Consider the following 18,183-nt stretch of genomic DNA (forward strand, 5'->3'; position numbering starts at 1 on the left):
TTGGTGTATAAGAAGGCCATAGAATTCTAGGTGTTAATTTTGTATCCTGCTACATTGCCAAATTCATTGATTAGGTCTAGTAGTTTTTTGGTGGGGTCTTTGGGATTTTCTATGTATAATATCATGTCGTCTGCAAATAAGGACAGTTTTACTTCTTTCCCAATTTGGATGCCTTTCATTTTTTCTTCTTGTCTGATCGCTATGGCTAGTACTTCTAGTACTGTGTCGAACAGGAGTAGTGAAAGTGGGCATCCTTGTGTTGTTCCTGTTCTTAGGGGAAATGGATTTAGTTTTTGCCCACTGAGTATAATATTGGCTGTAGGTTTGTCATATAGGGTTTTTATTATGTTGAGGTATGATCCCTCTATTCCCACTTTGCTGAGAGTTTTTATCAAGAAAGGGTGTTGGATTTTGTCAAATGCTTTTTCTGCATTGATTGATATTATTATGTGATTTTTGTCTTTCAGTTTGTTTATGTGATGTATCACATTTATTGATTTTTGGATATTGAATCATCCTTGCCTTCCTGGAATAAATCCCACTTGGTCATGGTGTATGATCTTTCTAATGTATTGCTCAACCCGATTTGCTAGGATTTCGTTGAGGATATTAGCATCTATGTTCATCAAGGATATTGGCCTGTAGTTCTCTTTATTTGTGGTATCTTTATCTGGTTTTGGGATTAGGGTAATGCTGGCTTCATAGAAAGAGCCTGGAAATGTGTGTTGCTCTTGAATTTTTTGGAATAGTCTGAGGAGGATAGGTTTTAGTTCTTTGAATGCTTGGTAGAACTCCCCTGTAAAGCCACCCAGACCAGGGCTTTTGTTTGCTGGAAGGTTTTTTTATCGCTGTTTCAATTTCTTCGGTATTTATTGACCTATTCAGGTTTTTTGACTCTTTTTGGTTGAGTTTTGGGAGCTTGTATTTTTTAAGAATATGTCCATTTCATCTAGGTTGTCCATAGAATTTTGTTGGAATAGAGTTGTTCATAGTATTTTTTCATAATTGTTTGTATTTCTGTGGGATTGGTTGTTATTTCACCTCTTTCATTTCTGATTTTGTTTATTTGGGTCCTCTCTCTGCTTCTTGGTGAGCCTGGCTAGAGGTTCATCAATCTTGTTTATCCTTTCAAATAACCAGCTCTTGGTTTGTTGATCTTTTGTATTGTTTTTTTTTAGTCTCTATGTCGTTTATCTCCACTCTGATCTTTATTATTTCCTTCCTTCTCCTTACACTGGGCTTTTCTTGTTGCTCTTTCTAACTCTTTGAGTTGTAGGGTTAGATAATTTATTAACATTGTTTCTTGTTTTTTGAGGCAGGCCTGTAGAGCTATGAACTTCCCTCTCAAGACTGCTTTCATTGTGTCCCATAGATTTTGGTTTGTTGTGTTTTCATTGTCGTTTGTTGCCATGATGCTTTTTATTTCTTCTTTGATCTCTCTGGTAACCCAGTCATAGTTTAATAGCATGCTATTTAGCCTCCAGGTGTTTGGGTTTTTTTTTATTGTTTTTATTGTAGTTGATTTCTAATTTTATGCCATTGTGATTTGAGATGATGTTTGATATGATTTCTATCTTCTTGAATTTGAAGAGACTTTCCAGTGACCCAATATATGGTCTATCTTTAAAATGACCCATGTGAACTTGAGAAGAATGTATATTCTGTGGCTTTGGGGTGAAATGTTCTGAAGATGTCAATTAATTCCATCTGATCTAGTGCATCATTTAGGATTGATGTTTCTTTGCTGATTTTTTTTGTTTAGAGGATTTGTCTAATGGTGATAGTGGGGTATTAAAGTCCCCTACTATGACTGTATTGCTATCAATCTCTTCCTTGATATCCTCCAGAAGTTTTTTTTATGTATTTGGGTTATCCTGTATTGGGTGCTTATATGTTTACCAGAGTTATATTTTCTTGTTATATTGCTCCCTTTAGTATTATGAAGTGGCCTTCCTTATCCCTTGTTATGTCCTTCACTTTGAGATCTAATTTGTCATATATAAGTATTGCTACCCCAGCTTTTTTTTCATTTCCATTTGCCTGAAAAATCTTTTCCCATCCCTTCACCATCAGTCTGTGTGAGTCCTTTTTTCTGAGGTGGGTTTCCTGTAGACAGCAGATATATGGGTCATGTTTTCTTATCCACTCAGCTACCCTATGTCTTTTGATTGGGGCATTTAATCCATTAACATTTAAAGTTATTATTGATAGGTATTTGTTTGTTGCCATTTTTATTCTTTACGCCTGTGTTCCTTCTTCATTTCCTATTTCTTCTTTTTACAGCAGACCCTTTAGCATTTTCTTGCGTTGCTGGTTTGGTGGTAATAAACTCCCATAGTCCTTTTTTGTCTGTGAAGCTCCTGATTTCACCCTCAATTTTGATTGATAGCCTTGCTGGGTATAGTATTCTTGGATTCTGGCCCTTCCTTTGCATGAATTTGTATATTTCATTCCATTCCCTTCTTGCCTGATGTGTTTCTGTTGAGAAATCAGTCACTAGTCGGATGGGGGATTCTTTGTAGATAACTTTCTGTCTCTGGCCACTTTTAAGATTCTTACTTTGTCGCTGGTGTTTGCCAATTTAATTATAATGTGCCTTGGTGTCGGTCTTTTGGGGTTCATTTTGTTTGGGACCTGTGAGCTTCTTGGATTTGTGTGTTTTCTTTCCTATATCAGGGAAGTTTTCTGTCATTATTTCTTCAAACATGTTTCTATTCCTTGCTCAGTTTCCTCTCCTTCTGGCACCCCTATTATGTGGATGTTGTTTCATTTCATGTTGTCCCAAAGTTTCCTTAGGCTCTCCTCCTGTTTTTTAAGTTTTTTTTTTTCCTAGATGTTGCTGTGCTTGGGTATTTTTTCCTACCTTGTCTTCTAGCTCACTGATGGCAGTCCTCTGCTTCTTCTAGTCTACTGTTGATGCTTTCTATTGAGTTCTTTATAGCAGCGATGTCATTTTTCATTTCTTCTTGGTTCTTCTTCATTTCCTCTTGGTTCTTACACATATTGTTGAATTTGTCTTCCATTCTTTTCAGCCACCTTATGACCATTTCTCTGCATTCTTTCTCTGACATATTGCTTGCCTCCTTTTTGTTTACTTCCTTTTCTGGTGATGCCTCCTTTTCTTTCATTTGTGGGCTATTTCTTTGTCTCCCCATGATCTCTCTTCTCTGGGTGTCTGGTTATGTAGCTCTTTCTCTCCGTCCAGCTCTGCACACAATTCTCCAAACATCTCTTCTGCACATCCTTTTTCCCCTGGCACTAAGCAGCCAGCGCACTGGTAAAATCTGAGGCTGCCTTTTTGCGCCCAATCCAGCGATGGGATAATTTTTAGAGCTCCCTTCTGCCAGCAGCCCTGTGGATCCCCTTCCACACTTACGGATCACCTGGCCCCAAAGGCCGCGGGCTTTGTGGGGCACAGACTTCCCCGACATGCATTCCTCTCTCCAACCTGGATTGCAGTCCTCACCTTTCCCTATGGGGAGAAAATACAACAAAACAAACAGCTAAACCAAAAAGCACAAATAAAAAACAATCAGAAAAAAGGGGAGCGGAATCTGTAGGGGCAGAGCTCAAATACAGAAAATAAAGTTAAGGAATTGGATGAATAGGGGAAGGACCATGGTGTAGTATAGAGAATGGAGAACAAGAATGAGTGGATAAGAAGAAAAAAAGTTTTAATTATTTATTTTTTTAAAAGGAGAATAGAGAAGAGAGCAGATAGGCCTGAATTAAGGAAGTGAAACTAATTAAAAAATTAGGAGAAGAAAAGAGAGGAGAGAGAGAAAAAATGAATAGCAAAAAAAAAAAAAAAAAAAAAGAGAAGGGGAAATGGAGTAGGAGTAGGGAAGAGGAAATTAGATATATGAATAAGCCAAGAGAGACTACAGTAATAATAACACATCAATAAAGCAGATAAAGAAGACCAATTTTTAAAAAGAGATCAAAAGAATGAGAGAGGAAAACTAAAGCAGGAAAGAAGAAGAAAAACAGGATACAAAAGGGAGAATCAGGAAGAAAAAGCTGAAAAAAAGAAAAATAAATTAAATAACAATTAAAAATAAAATAACTAATACTAAAATTTTTTTAATTTAAAAGAAAAAATAATAAGTGTTATTTGCTTCAGCCATATTTTAATACCCCAAAGGGGCTAGTTTAGGACCCCACTCTTCTGTTCTAGCTGCCAATTCTGGGCTTCCTGTTAGGTAGTTATGTGCTGACCACTGTCAGGCACTGTCTTTGTGTTGAAGCTCCTAACAATCCACTGCTCTTATGTTTGTGTCTGTCTCCACAGCCTTGGCTGCAAGAAGGTGGGACCAATCAGCCAACTTTGCCAGTCTGCCAGCTCTCAGTCTTAATCACTTGCTTTTGTTGATTTTTAGAGATAAAGGGGAATGGAGAGGGAGAGAGAGATAGAAACATTGATGAGAGAGGAACATCATTGATCAGCTACCTCCCACACACATCCTCACTGGGAATTGAGCCCACAACCTGGGCACATGCCCTGACTGGGAATCAAACTGGAGACTTCTTGGTTCCCAGGTCCATGCTCAACTGCTGAGCCACACCAGTTGGGCCAATCTTTCATTTTTCAAATACTCTCAACATCATTTTTACAAAAGACAGACCAGCCTTACCCCAATTAAGTAAAGAAGCACATATTGCAGAATAAGCAAGTTTGCCTCAAACAAGATCTTTAATGACTTCTATTGACCACCCTCCATGTCTCCATTGTGCTGCTGAGTAGCGAGAAGTCAGTATTTGAGACTCCTCAGGTCATCAGTGTACAATCAATAGCATTTATTAAACAGGAAGCTATCACCCTTCATGTCTGTATGGGCAGTGGAGGTGAGGAGACAACAGGCAATGGCTCTTTGCTATCAGGGAGGGTGTCCACTATCCCATCCCCCTTCAGTCCCTTGTATCCCTACTGTGCATGGGATGGCAGCAGTGCCAAGGACACCAGCCAGCTTCCTGATTAGTTGCCAGCAGAATCACCCCTGTCTGAAAAGAAGGTCACCTGCAATCCAGAGCGTCCACATTCTTCTGGGAACACATGGCCCCCTGCCCATCGCTTAACAAGGTCCTTCAAACAAAGCCACTTCAGCTGCACACTCTTACAAGCTGTCTGTTAAGATACACAGTGGGGAAAAAATGGTAGCCCTGCCACTTTCCAATTATACAGTTAAGGATTCAAACTGGAAATTAGGTTGATAACTTCCAGCACTTTTGTCTCACAAATCAATGGACTTGCTGTTTTCCATGCATTTGTTCAGTATCAGCACCAACTAATCATTGAAGATCTTTATTAATCTCCAAGAAAAATGGTGCTGAAATATTTCAATTGTTAGTTAATTTTCTTGACTCTTATGATTCATCCTGGAACAATTGAGTGCCATGTACACTGATGGGGCAAAAGCAATGGCAGTACCTCAACCAGATCAAAGAGTGGCACCAAACTGCATTAGTAGGAATTGTGTTCACTATCACACACTCGTCATGAAAAGTGCCAGTTTCAGTTAAGAATATTCTGAACAGCCCTGGGTGGGTGGCTCGGTTTGTTGGAGCATTGTCCATACACTGAACGGTGGTGGGATTGGTTCCCGGTCAGGGCACACACCTAGGTTTCAGGTGAAATCCCTGGTCAGGGCACGTGCAGGAGGCGGCCAATTGATGTTTCTCTCTCAGATCAATGTTTCTCTCTTTCTCTTTCTCTCTCTCTCTTCCCCTTCCTCCCTCTCTAAAATCAATAAACATATCCTCGGGTGAGGATGTTTTCTCAATCACAAAAAAGAATATTCTGAATAAAGCAGTAGCCATCATTTGTTATTAAATCTTGACTATTGAAAATTCATATATTTATAACATAATGAAATTGAATGTTACAAACATTACACATTTGTATTTTAAAGTAAATGGGGGGAAAGTAGATGAGATCACATTTTTGCAAAATTTCGCAAAAGAAGAAATTCATGACGTGGAATGTCAATGTACTAAATTAAATAAAGCGTAGCCCAGAAAAGAAAGAGTCAGAAAATAGGAAAGGGAAATGCATGCACATAGAGTCTGCTGGCAACTTGATCTTGGACTTCCAGCCTCCAGAACCATGGGAAGTAAGTCTCTGTTTAAGAAGTAATGTTGTTCTTCTGGTCAAGATGACAGAGCAAGAAAGCACTCTGTTCACCTCTTCCTGTGATTCCAGCAAAATTACAAATAAATGATCAAACAGTAGTTCTTGGAAACCACCTGAAGACTAGCTGAAGAGAACTTCTATAACATGATCTAAAGCAGAAGCCACGTTGAGACTGGAAAGAGGGGCAAAGACGAACAACAGCTGGTTCCCCACACACCTGTGGCAGGTAAGAATTGGGAGGGATATCCCAGCAGTGAATGTCCCCACTGAGGAGCGAGGGGTTTCAGCCCCAAATCAAACTCCCAGCCGACAGCACCAGTGTCAGGAAAAAGAGTTCCCACGGTGGCTGGTTGTGAAAATCAGTAGGAACTCAGTCCCGGTGAGATGGAGGGCTGCTATAGGCCCAGGCATCCTCCTAAAGAGCTTGAGCACAGACACACCTGCTCACCAAAACCCGTCCAAATTCCAGTAAAGGGTCAGGAGTTTGAAAGGCACCAGGCACATGTGGGAGGGACTGAATTGTCCGGCTTCAGGGCGAGGTTCAGTGGAGCAGCTTTCTGCTAGAATAAAGTGATGGCAGGACCCATTGTTCCTTTGTGAGCCCTCTCCCTCACCTCCCACATATACACAGCCTGCAGTTAAAGGCTGGTGCCAAATGTGAGTGTCCATTAACCTGCCCCACACCGGTGGTTCTCTTGCCCCACCCAATTCATAGGCCTGCCAGAATCTCTTTCAGAAGTTAACCCAAACAAGCGACCAACCTGGGCCCACACTATGCAGTTTTCTAAAATCTATCACGGGTTCGTAAATCCCAAACAAGCAACAGCAGACCTCGGCAGGCCCTGTACCTTTTGCTAAGCAGCCCTAGTGGTAGCCAGCCTCAGTTCACAGCACAACCACTCCCGGGTGCCACTAAACCCAGCAGAAGCAACAACCAACCACAGATCACGTTGTAGTTCCAACCATGTGGCCCCAGGCCAAACACAAATAGGGGCTGACCTGAACCTGCACCAGAACCCCTCCCAAAAGGCTCTAGTATCAATATGCCTGGTGGCTGTCTTCAGACCACACCGAAGCACCACCCACGTAGCGCCAAAAAGGAAACACCAAAAGGTGAACATGGCCGGCACCAGCCATGCTCAAATGAATCCCACTCAAATTCCACACAACAGCTGTCCACTGTAGTGATGACAAGTCTTCGAAAGCAGTAACCCTGAGTGTCAGTTCCACCAACACATGTGCCAACAGCAATCGGGGCTCAACTACCACAGGAGAGCACACAAAATCCACTGGTGGGACACCCTTGGAGATTTGCTTAGGAAATCAGGGAGACTGTGCCACTAGGACTCACAGGACACCTACTACATAAGGCTGCTCTGCCCAGACCGGAACACGTAGCAGATCTACCCAATATATAGAAAGAGACACAGGGTGGCAACCAAAATGAAGAGAAAAAGAAATATGTCCTGAATGAAAGAAAAAGACAAAACTCCAGAAAGAGAACTCAACAATGGGGATAAGCAATCTACCAGATGCAGATTTCAAACACTGCTCATAAGGATGATCAGCAAACTTAGGGGAAGAACAGATGATCTCAGTGAGAATTTTAACAAAGAGATAGGAAATGTAAAAAAGGAGACAGAAAACGTGAATGAGAACCAGTCAGAAATAAAGGGTACAATGACTGAAACGAAGAATACATAGGAATCAATCAACAACAGATTAGATAAAACCCGAGGACTGAATCAATGATATGGAAGTCAAAATAACAGAACACACACAAAGAGAACAGAAAAAAGAACTCCCCCCGCCTCGCCGAAACCTGTTTGGCTCAGTGGATAGAGCTTTGGCCTGTGGACTGAAAGGTCTCAGGTTCGATTCCGGTCAAGGGCATGTACCTGGGTTGCTGGCGCATCCCCAGTAGGAGATGTGCAGGAGGCAGCTGATCGATGTTTCTGGCTCTCTATCTCTCTCCCTTCCTCTCTGTAAAAAATCAATAAAATATATTTAAAAAAAAAAAAAAGAACTTCCCCCTAAAATGTGTGTGGTTTCAGGGACCTCTGGGGCAACATCAAGAGTAACAACATTCACACCACAAGGGTAAAAGAAGGAGAAGAGAGTCAACGGATTAAAAACCTACTTGCAGAAATAATGATGGAAAACTTCCCTAACCTGGTGAAAGAAATAGACATACAAGTCCAGGAAGTGCAGAGTCCCCCCCAAAAAAAATGAACCAAATGAGGCCCATGCCAAGACACATCATATAATTAGCATGCCAAATGTTAAAGACAGAGAATCTGAAAAGCGCACTAAAAGAAAAGCAGATAGTAATGTAAACCAGAGCTCCCATAAGAACATTAGCTGATTTCTCAACAGAAACTTTGCAGGCCAAAAGGGATTGACACAAATATTCAAAGTGACAAATATCAAGGACCAACAATCAAGATTACCAAGCAAGGCTATCATTTAGAATCAAAGGAAAGATATAGATCTTCCTAGATAAGAAAAAACTGAAAGAGTTCATCACCACCAAACCAATATTATGAGAAATGATAAAGGGACTTCTTTAATAAGATGAAGAAGAAAAAAGAGGTAAAATATAAATAATAAAATGGTAATAACTATATACCTATCAATAACCCTAACTCATAAATACAGAGAACAAACTGATGGCTGCCTGATGGGAGGGGGGTTGCATGGAGTGGATGAAAAAGCCGAATGGATTAAAAAGCACAAATGGACATTTATGAAGCAGTCGTAGGGGTGTAAAGTACAGCTTAGGGAATACAGTCAATAATATTGTAATAACTATATATACTGTCAGATGGGTGCAGCACTTCCCAGAAGGATCACTTTGTGAGTTATAGAAATGTCTAACCACTATGTAACACATCTGAAAGTAATATAATATTGAATATGAACTGTAATTGAGAAATTTTTAATTTAAGTTAAAAATGAAGAAAATAAATAAATATTTTTGTTTAAACCACTCTGTCGTATTCAGTGTAGCAGCCTGAGCAGATAAAGACATAGAGAATACATAGGATGGGACAGTATACATATTTTTGGGGTTGTAGGGGTAGTGACAAGAGAAGATGAGGAGATGCAACATTAAAAAGATGATACATTTTCTAGAGTTGATGAAGAATGTGTATTGTCAGTTAATGAAGCAAAAGAGGTCAGGAGGAGGATAGAGAATATTTTAACCTGAACCCAGCTACACTTCTTAAAACAGTAGAACTCAAAAGACAATCTCAAAATCAGTGAGCAAGTAAGATGATCACCTACAAAGTAAGGATTATTAAAATGATGGCATGATTTTCAATAGCAATTACAAAAAGCATATTAGATGCTTTAGGTGATCATCTTACTTGCTCACTGATTTTAATCCTCAGATGAGGATTAAAAAATAAAACAATAAATAAATAAATAAAATATTCAAATGAAATATTTGAACACCCACATTCATTGCTACATTTTTTTTTTTTTTTGCAATAGCCAAGAGAAACCCCAATGTCCATCAGCAGATGAAAAGGTAAAGAAATGTGGTCTGTACAAACCAAGAGCTTTGAAAACAAGGAAAGTGAGTCACACGAGGATGAGCCTTTAGGACATTATGTTAAGTAAAATAAGCAAGTCACAAAAGAACAAATACTGTTATGATTCTACTCACGTTAAGTATTTAAAGTAGTCAAAGTCAAAGGTAGAACATAGAAAGGTGGTTGTCAAGGTCTGGGGAAGAAGGTAGGAGAATTGGTGTCTAATCTGTATAGAGATCCAAGGTTGAAAAATGACAATTTTCTAGAAATCTGTGACACAGCAATGCAAATGTAGTTGACACCACTGAAGTGTACATGTAAAAATGGTAAAGATGGTTTTAAAAAAAAAGAATCATAAGCATACATTTCCATAACATAGATTGTGAACAGATTTGTAGATATAACACCAAACACCAAAGCAACACAAGAAAAAAATAAATAAATTGGGCTTCATTAGAAGTTAAGACTTTTTTCCTTCCAAAGACACTCTCAAGAAAGTAAAGGACAGCCCACAAAATGGGAGAATCTAGTGGAAACCATATCTCTGGGAAGACTTTTACCTAGAATATATAAAGAACTCTTACAGCTCAATAATAAAAGCCAAACCAACTAAACGTAGGCAAACGATGAGGGCACATTGTTCCATAGAAGATGTACACGTGGCCAGAAGCAGAGAAAAGATGCTCAACATCAGGGAAACGCAATCTCCATGCGCACTGAGATGCCGCTCCGAGTCACGAGGGTGGTGACAGGTCGGTCCTATGTCACTGGGATTTCCCCAGGATGCCAGGGCTTCCTCCAGGGGATTGATCCACGCGGAGAAGGAGGAAGTCTCTGCAGCCAAACCTGCCTGGTGCCTCCCAGGCTGTCCCAGTTCCTGGTGTGGGACCTGCACTCAGTACCCTGACCTTCCCAGGTGCACTTTCCTCACAGAAAAACAGGGGAAAAGAACTCACTCCCAGGCTCTCTAAGGGAGGAGGTAATATTACAATATTACTCCTCCATCCCCCCATTCGCAGCCCCACCAGGAGCTACAAGGAAGAGAAGCAGCAGAGAGCGCTGAGCACACAGGGAACGCCTTCTCCATATGAGCATCGTGATTTCCCTGGAGGAGTGATGGGAGGGCATTGCTGTTTCCACAGATTCTACTTCAGTCACTAGGAGCGCAGTCCTGCTTCCTGCCTTATGCGCTGCCCTCCAGGGTGTCATGTCAAGTTTATTTTCCATTAATTTATTACAAACCCAGTTCATTTTATTTATGTCTGCAGAACTGCCTGTAATAAGTTTGTAATAAAGAAGGTTGGCTGCAGGGAAATATGAAACACTTCTTCCCTTTTCTCCCCATTGCACCTACCGTAGTATTTTCCAAACGCTAATGTGCAAATCTCTCCAGGATTCCACGTACCCCGTGGACTTGGCCTCGCCCACGATTGAAGCAGCAATAGGCCTCCAGTCGGCCCCACTGTGCAGGTTCCAGGGAGATTTTGGGGTTCCCAGGGCTCCGAGGTGGGGGCAGCCCAGGCTCTGCCTCCCCCTGGGAACTGTTCATCCAAACAATGACTCAAAGGCAGAAACAGCAGGCTCGTGAGGACAGGCGCAGAGACACCTGGGGCCAGGTGAGAACCTAATGACAGTGACAGGGCACACAGGGGTGGAGCAAGTGTGTTCCCTTCAAACACAACTCAGTGCTCCTGACACCTTGGAGGAGGGGGAGTGGTTAACCTGTTTCACCACCAAGACCCTGAAAGCAGAGAATTTGCAGGACTAATTCGCACCAGCGACTGAGGGTCCAGGCTCTGGCCGTCACCCACACATTTGCATCCAGGGCCTGCCACCTATGCAGGGACACATCGGGGCTCATGGGGAGGATGCTCACCCGGGAGGGGAGGCGGCTTCTGGACCAGCCCCACGACACATAGAGTCTGGCACAACCTCCAAGCCCGTATCTCTGTTTGAGACCCAGCTGGACAGGGAGGGGGCAGCGGCCCGGGAAAGATGGGCCCAGGTGAGAAGTCTCCTCCACAAAGTGCCCAGGAGGCTGGGAGAGTGGGTGCTGCCCGCCACACGGGACAAGGGAAGGCAGCAGAGGACCTGAGGGCTGACCTGCGATTTTGTGGGAGGGGGTGAGGGCCCTGACATGAGTCCATTCTCGCCCGAGTTATTTGTGGGGGCAGCAGAGGGCCAGGCCTCCTTTCACTGCACAGCTTCAGCCCCATCCCATCGCTGCTGCCGGACCACCGCCCGGGGCCACAGCTTTGCATGCTGGGTGGGCTGGGGCCTTGCTTGGGAGCCTCAGCCGTCCCACCCAACCTGAGCACAGGGCAGGAATCAGACTTGAACTTGGGGAAGAGGCAATGGCCAGGAGGCAGGGGTGAGGGCCAGGGCGTGGCCACATGGGAGCAGAGCTGGACAGGCAGTTCTGCAGACAGGGGTCTCCTCCTGGCTCAGCTCCGTCCCTCACTGCTGGCTCATCTCACTCTTACATCCGGGGTCGGGTCCCTGCTTTGTCTGTGTGGTCGGTAGCAGTGCCCACAGCCGGTGACAGGGCCCTTCCCTCAGCCTGGATCTCAGCTGCCACCAGCCCTGGGGCCACAGGCACCTGGGCCCCTGCCGCCCCTGCTGGTCGAGCTTGTGAAAGGGCCCCAAGGTTGTGAGTAGGACCTGTTTCCCACGCGGATGTAAATCTGCGTCAGCATCTATCACACAAGAGTCCAGCCCTGGTTGGGAGGGAAGGGACAGCAGTCGTGGGCGTCCTTGAATCCCCGTTGACCCTGAGCCCCGTCCCCCAGCCACAGCACAGGGGTCCTCCTCCCCCAGCTGGACAGGATCGTCCCACACAGAAATCCCCCAAGGGACTTGGTATCCTCCCCACCCTTTGCCATTCCCCGTGTACCCACCTTTAACAGGCTTGTCGCCATTACTCTCCTGCCACCCCCTGGTTCCAGACTCGCTTTCAATTACTCTCTGAGACAGAGGATGCTCCTTCTGCAGGAGGCCCATGGGGGACAGGTGCCCCTGAGGCCCAGCCTTTCCCTCTTGGGTCAGGGCACAGTCTGGCCTTGGGAGCAGAAGTGGTGGGAGGGGTCCCTGGGGATTGGAGAGCTCTGTGCTCCCAGGAGCAGGAAGAGGTCCCTGTCAATCAGGAGGAGGGACTGAGGGTCCCCTGTGGATGCAGAGCTCCCAGGACCTCCCGCATCCTCCCTTCCTCTCAGGTCCCCTCTCCAACGAGCAGCGCAGACCCGACTACAGACACAGCTGCCCCCAGAGCATTTTCAAACAAAATTATCTTTATTCATAACAGACCCACAATGTCCCAAAGGTGCTACTCCTACCCCCACCCCCACCCTAATGGTCCTGCCCTCCCTCCTACCCCTACCCCAGACCCACCCCCACCCTAAGGGTCCTGCCCTCCCTCCTACCCCCACCCCAGGCCCACCCCCCAACCTAATGTTCCTGCCCTCCCTCCTTCCTCCACCACAGTCCCACCCCTGCCCTAAGGGTCCCGCCCTCCCTCCTGCCTCCCACCCTCCCATGTCAGTGGAACAGCAGGATCAGCCCTGTGATGAGAAGGAGCCCTTGGCTCCTCTGGGGGACAGCCAGGCCCCATGCAGTCTGGGCCCCTCGGGGTGCTGGCAGTGGGGGGCACACCCTTCTGCTCCATCCTGGCTGCAGTGCCGCTTCCTCCCACTCCCTGGGTCAGATGGGTCACACTTCCTCTTGCGAGGCTGTGAGGAGGGCACCAGCCCCAGAGCCAGTGCTGGCCGCCCACAGACCCCGAGGTCGGCCCCTGGGCGGGGGGTCTTCTCAGCATGGACGGGGCCTCCCCCCAGAGCCAGCTTCTGAGACTTGGATGCTGCAGGTGCAGCTCGGCTGAGGCCTCGTCTCTGAAGGGACTGGGACAGGGCCGCGCCCCGGGGCCCCCGACCTCCAGGGCAAGCCATGCCCGAGGCGGGGACAGGACTCAGAGAGAGTGCGCAGGGCAGCAGGCGGCCGGGAGAGGCCCAGAGGAAGGCCAGGCTCCTGAGGTCCTCGTCCTCCTCACGGGGCCTGTCCACTGGCCCGTGAGTCTCCCTGACAGGAGAGGCCTCTCTGGGGACGCAGGCCTCCCTGGGTCCCAGTGCACAGTCAGCAGGCCCGTGGCCCTGGGGAGCAGAGGCGAGGCATCGAGCCCGCAGTGGTGGATGCTCCTGACGCCCCACAGAGACAGCAAAGGCCTGGGGCCTGGGCCGGTGGGCGCCTGCTGGGCCGCGCCTTTGCTGGTCCTTGAAGTCAGTCTCTGGTGGGCAGGCTTTGTCACTGACCTCCAGCTGGGGGACACGGTCACGCCTCTGGGCATCTTGGCGGGTCGCAGACTCAGAAGGACTTGAGTCCCACAGGGGAGCACCGTGACTTGGGGGTGCCTGCACGTCCCCCTCCTTGGAGGCCAGGACTCGCTTCTCTACCAGCTGGGAGGAAGAAGGGACAGTGACTGGCGCTGCTCACGTGTGAGAGGAGGAGGAGCGTGGGTGATGGGACAATGGCACGGGGGGGGGGGGGGGGAGGTGACACCGTGACTGGAATCCACCGCAGTCATGTGTCTCTCCTCTGTCCCCTGTGCCATATTCCCAGCTTTGTGGCCCCTCCCCTTCTGGGTCCCACCCCCTCCTCTCTGTAGCCCTCTCCTTTCTGTTGTCCTGCCCTGCTCCCACCCAGGACTGGCCCCTCTGCATGCGGTGCCTGCAGGCAGGGGTGGCGTGGACACAGGCATGTGTGTCCTGCTTCTGGGCTGCTCCCTGCCCTGGTTTACCTGGGTGTGCCCTTCCTGGCTCCCTGAAGGCCTCCCACCCCCGATCAACCTCCCTTCCTCCCTGACTCACTAGGCCTTTCCCTCCTCTAACTCCCCTGGGGTTCCTGGGTGCTATGGCTCACTTTGGGACCCCCTCCCATCTCCCTAATGTCCACCCTCCCTGGCTCACCTGGGCAGCAGTAAGCCCTTCTTCCTGCTCCAACTCCTCAGCTAGGGCCAAGGGATCCTGCTGTGCGTCTGGGGAATTCATTTGCTTCAGGAACTGGGAGTCAATGACCTCCTCCACCTGGGACAGAAGGAAGCGGCTGTTAGCCCCTTGGCAGGGAACAAACTGGGAGTCATGGGGCCTGGAGCACAAGTGGGAACGCCAAGACCCACCCGGCCTCCTGCACAGGCGGGTGTTTTACTCCATCATGGTCATCAGGTGCACACACACACACACACACATACATGCACATACACATACGGGCACACCCACATGAACACACCACACACACCACACACACACAAAGCGCACACATGCACACAGACACACACACACTCATGCATCCAGCTCAGGAACAAAGAGCTGAGCCCAATCCCATCAGCCTGGGAGAACCCGAGTCTAGGTGCTGCAGCGCCTCCCTCTGGGATCTTATAGACCCGGAGCTGCCAGCCAGCCCACCTGGGTGACAAAGTCTTCCTGGGAGCACAGCTGGTCCAGGTAGCTCAGGAGACCCTCATCCTGCAGCCACTCCATTTCTTCATCTTCCCATCCTCCACCTGGCGCCCCCATGGGCAGCTCATCCATGATGTCCATGTCCTCCTGCTCAGCCTCAGGGGGGATCCCATTGCGGGACTCGGTCTCCCGGGGTAGCGGGGCTGTGTGGGCGCACTGGGCGCTGGGTACAGCCTTCCTGGTAGTGCGCGCTGGGCAGAGAGGAAAGAGGAGGGAGCGTGAGGGGATAAAGCTCCCACCTCCAGGGCATGCGATGCTGAGGGCAGTATTGGGGGCATTAATATGGGTGTGGGTGGGTCGGGGCCACCGGAAGCCTGTGACTATGTGAGGGGAGAGGCCAGAGGGGAGCACCCAAGAGAGTCATGTGTGAGGACGTGTGGAGCCACCGAATCTCCAAGGGCCCCGCAGCCAGCCCGCTTCTCAGCAGACTTCATGTGGGGCCTTTGACAGGGAGCGGGGAGAGGGGATGAGAAAGTGGACCAGGTCCAGACCCCATTTAGACAAAGGGCGGCTCTCAGGGCTGTTTCCCTTGAAAGACCAAAGCCCCCCTGAAGGAGAAGGGCTGGTGTGGGTGGGACAGTGACCTGCCCTAGGCCCTGTTGCCTTTGGCCATGGGCTTCTGGGGGGAGTGTGCTGGCCTACCTGGCTGCCCGCCCACCACTGGGGCTGGGGGCCCCCGAGGATTAGGTCTCCATGGGGCAGGAGGGGGCTGGGTCTGCAGCCCCTTCTTCAACTGCAACTTCTGAAACTGCATCTGCTCCTCCACCTCAATTTCCATGAACCTGGGGGTGAGGGGGGCACAGCTGTGCTGAGAAGGAGGCCCCGGGAGCCCAGAAAGGCAGCAGCGGGTGGAGGGATGGGAGAGCCAGGGCCTTGGGGCTGTCAGGGCCCGGACACTGGGGAGGCAGGAGGCTGGCTGAGCACCTTCCTGCACAGCCCCTCTGGCTGGAGTCTGCCCATGGGGCGGGCACCTTCTCCCCAGCCTGTCCTGAGCCTTCATGTCCAGCCCAGAACGGGTCAGGGTCAGAGGAGGGGGGAGCTCCCGGGAGGTGGGACAGAAGCCCCCACACTATGAAGCTGAGGGAGAGGCTTCCCCAGGAGAGAAGGGCCTCTGGGCTGCGGGGACTCCGTGCTGAGTGACAACCTCCCACCACCCTCCTTTCTGATGAGACCTCACAGCTGGACCCAGCCCAGTAGTCAGCCCCACCCCCACCCCCAGCTGTGGGGACCAAGGATCCTGACTCACTTTTCTGCCATCTCAGAATAGACCCTCCGGTCAAAGTTGCTCTTGTTCTGCCATTCCTGCATGGCCTGCCCTATTCCCTCCTCCAGCGTCATGGTGGGCCTCAGGTGGGACAGGGACTGGAGCACTGACCTGTAATGCCTCAGGGTCAGTCATGGCTGCAGCCTGGCCTCCACCCACCTGCCCAACCCAGCTCAGTGGCGCCAGGTTCCTACCTCCACCCGGCAGGACTGAGCACCGGCAGGTGAGGGAAGAGGCATCTGTGTGCAAAGACAAGCCTTCCAGCTGCAGTTGTCACGGCCTCACATTCACACCAGCCCATGAACCAGGACTGGAGGCTGACCCTGCACTCACACTCATCGCTGGGACCCCACCCTCAGACCTGCCCTCCAGCATCCTGGGATTAGCCAGCCTGCAAGTCCCTCCCAGCTCCTCTGATGTGAAAGCTCCAGGCACGCCCCCTGCCCTGCCCAGTGCACTCACATGAGGAAGCAGCAAAGAGCTCCCGCATCAGGACTCTGGGGAAGGTGCCCCCGGGCCAGGGCCTTGAAGCACTGCCAACGACGGAAGTCCTCATACACACTCTTGGGGTTACAGGCGTCATCCAACGAGGCCTTGGACTTGGAGGCGGCCAGGCCACCCTCCTTGGAAACCGTGTGTGGCCGTGGCCCTGGGTCCACTCGGGGGATGATGGAGGCCAGCTGGGCAGCTAGTGGTGGAGCTTGAGGAGGAAGGCCGGGACACCAGCCTCCATCGCCAGCCTGGGTGCCCCCAAAAGTCGAGGCGGGCATAATCGTCTCCACCACAGTGGCTTCCAAGAAGAGGGGTGCAGGACACACAGCACTCCCACAGATGGCCCCTGGAGCACTCATGTTGAGAGGGGCCTGAGTCAGGACAATGGTCTGAGTCTGGGAGGGCTGTGGTCGTCCCCCTTCTGACCTGACCTGGTCCATGATGTTACAAGCCCCAGGCCCAGCGGGGCCTTGATCAGCATCTCCTGCCACCAGAGGTGTCCTGGGCAAAGCAGGCAGCACCAGGGGGTGGCCAGGAGGGAATGACGGGGTCCTGAGGGGCGGCAGGTGCTGCTCCCAAGGTGGCTGGTGTGCGGGGCCAGTAGTGGGCGGGGGAAAGGGCTGTGCCGTGAAAGGAGTCATGGAGGGACCGGCCTTCAGGGTCACATCCACTCCCAGCGCTGCAGATGCTGTTGAGACAAAGGAAAGGGTGAAGAGAGGAGGAGAACCAGCAAACAGCACTGAGGCGCTCTGGGCCCCCTGTAGCCACTGGGGAGTCAGAGCAGTGAGTCTCCCAGGGGAGGGCCATTCGGATGGGCAAACTGCTGAGGTGGCAGCTGTCCTCAGGTCATTGTCAGGCTCTGACCTCCAGTTGGGATTTATTCCACTGGAGAGCTTGCTCCCCATCGCCAAGGCTCCCTGACCACTGTCTGCGAGGAGAAACGGCCCCAGCCAGCACTGACCCTGAGAGCTGCCCTAAGGATTCCCTGGCACCGACCCTGCCAGCCTCAGGGCATGGCCCTGGGCAGCAGTCTGCTCTGGGGGCAATGACCCCAGGCTGACCCACTCCGGTAGTGACCTTCTCCAAGGTAAGTTCTAGGTACCCAAAGGGCCTCTGAGAACAGGCCGTGTCTGAAATATCAGGGCCCCATCTGCCCCTCAGTCTTCCCTTTTCTCAATAAATCACCCCCTTTCTGTCCTGGGCTTGCACAACAACACAGAAACACTCGAGTAATGTCTCTCCACAAGAAGGCAC

The 18,183-nt window shown here is 49.1% G+C and overlaps 1 protein-coding gene across 1 annotated transcript; it reads right to left on the reverse strand.

Moving 5' to 3' along the window:
• Nucleotides 1–13,220: 13,220 nt before the first annotated feature.
• On the reverse strand, nucleotides 13,221–17,834 carry LOC139010341 (NUT family member 2G-like). The gene is made up of 6 exons (XM_070414688.1): nucleotides 16,900–17,834; nucleotides 16,420–16,548; nucleotides 15,816–15,955; nucleotides 15,120–15,364; nucleotides 14,625–14,741; nucleotides 13,221–14,114 (listed from the first exon to the last, which is right to left on the reverse strand). The coding sequence occupies exons 1-6, from the start codon at nucleotides 17,832–17,834 to the stop codon at nucleotides 13,221–13,223; spliced, it is 2,460 nt and encodes an 819-aa protein (XP_070270789.1).
• Nucleotides 17,835–18,183: the final 349 nt, after the last annotated feature.

Source organism: Myotis yumanensis, unplaced genomic scaffold (genome assembly GCF_028538775.1).
Source record: "Myotis yumanensis isolate MYYU_CA2020_CCGP unplaced genomic scaffold, mMyoYum1.0.hap1 SCAF_1, whole genome shotgun sequence".
NCBI classification, from domain to species: domain Eukaryota; kingdom Metazoa; phylum Chordata; class Mammalia; order Chiroptera; family Vespertilionidae; genus Myotis; species Myotis yumanensis.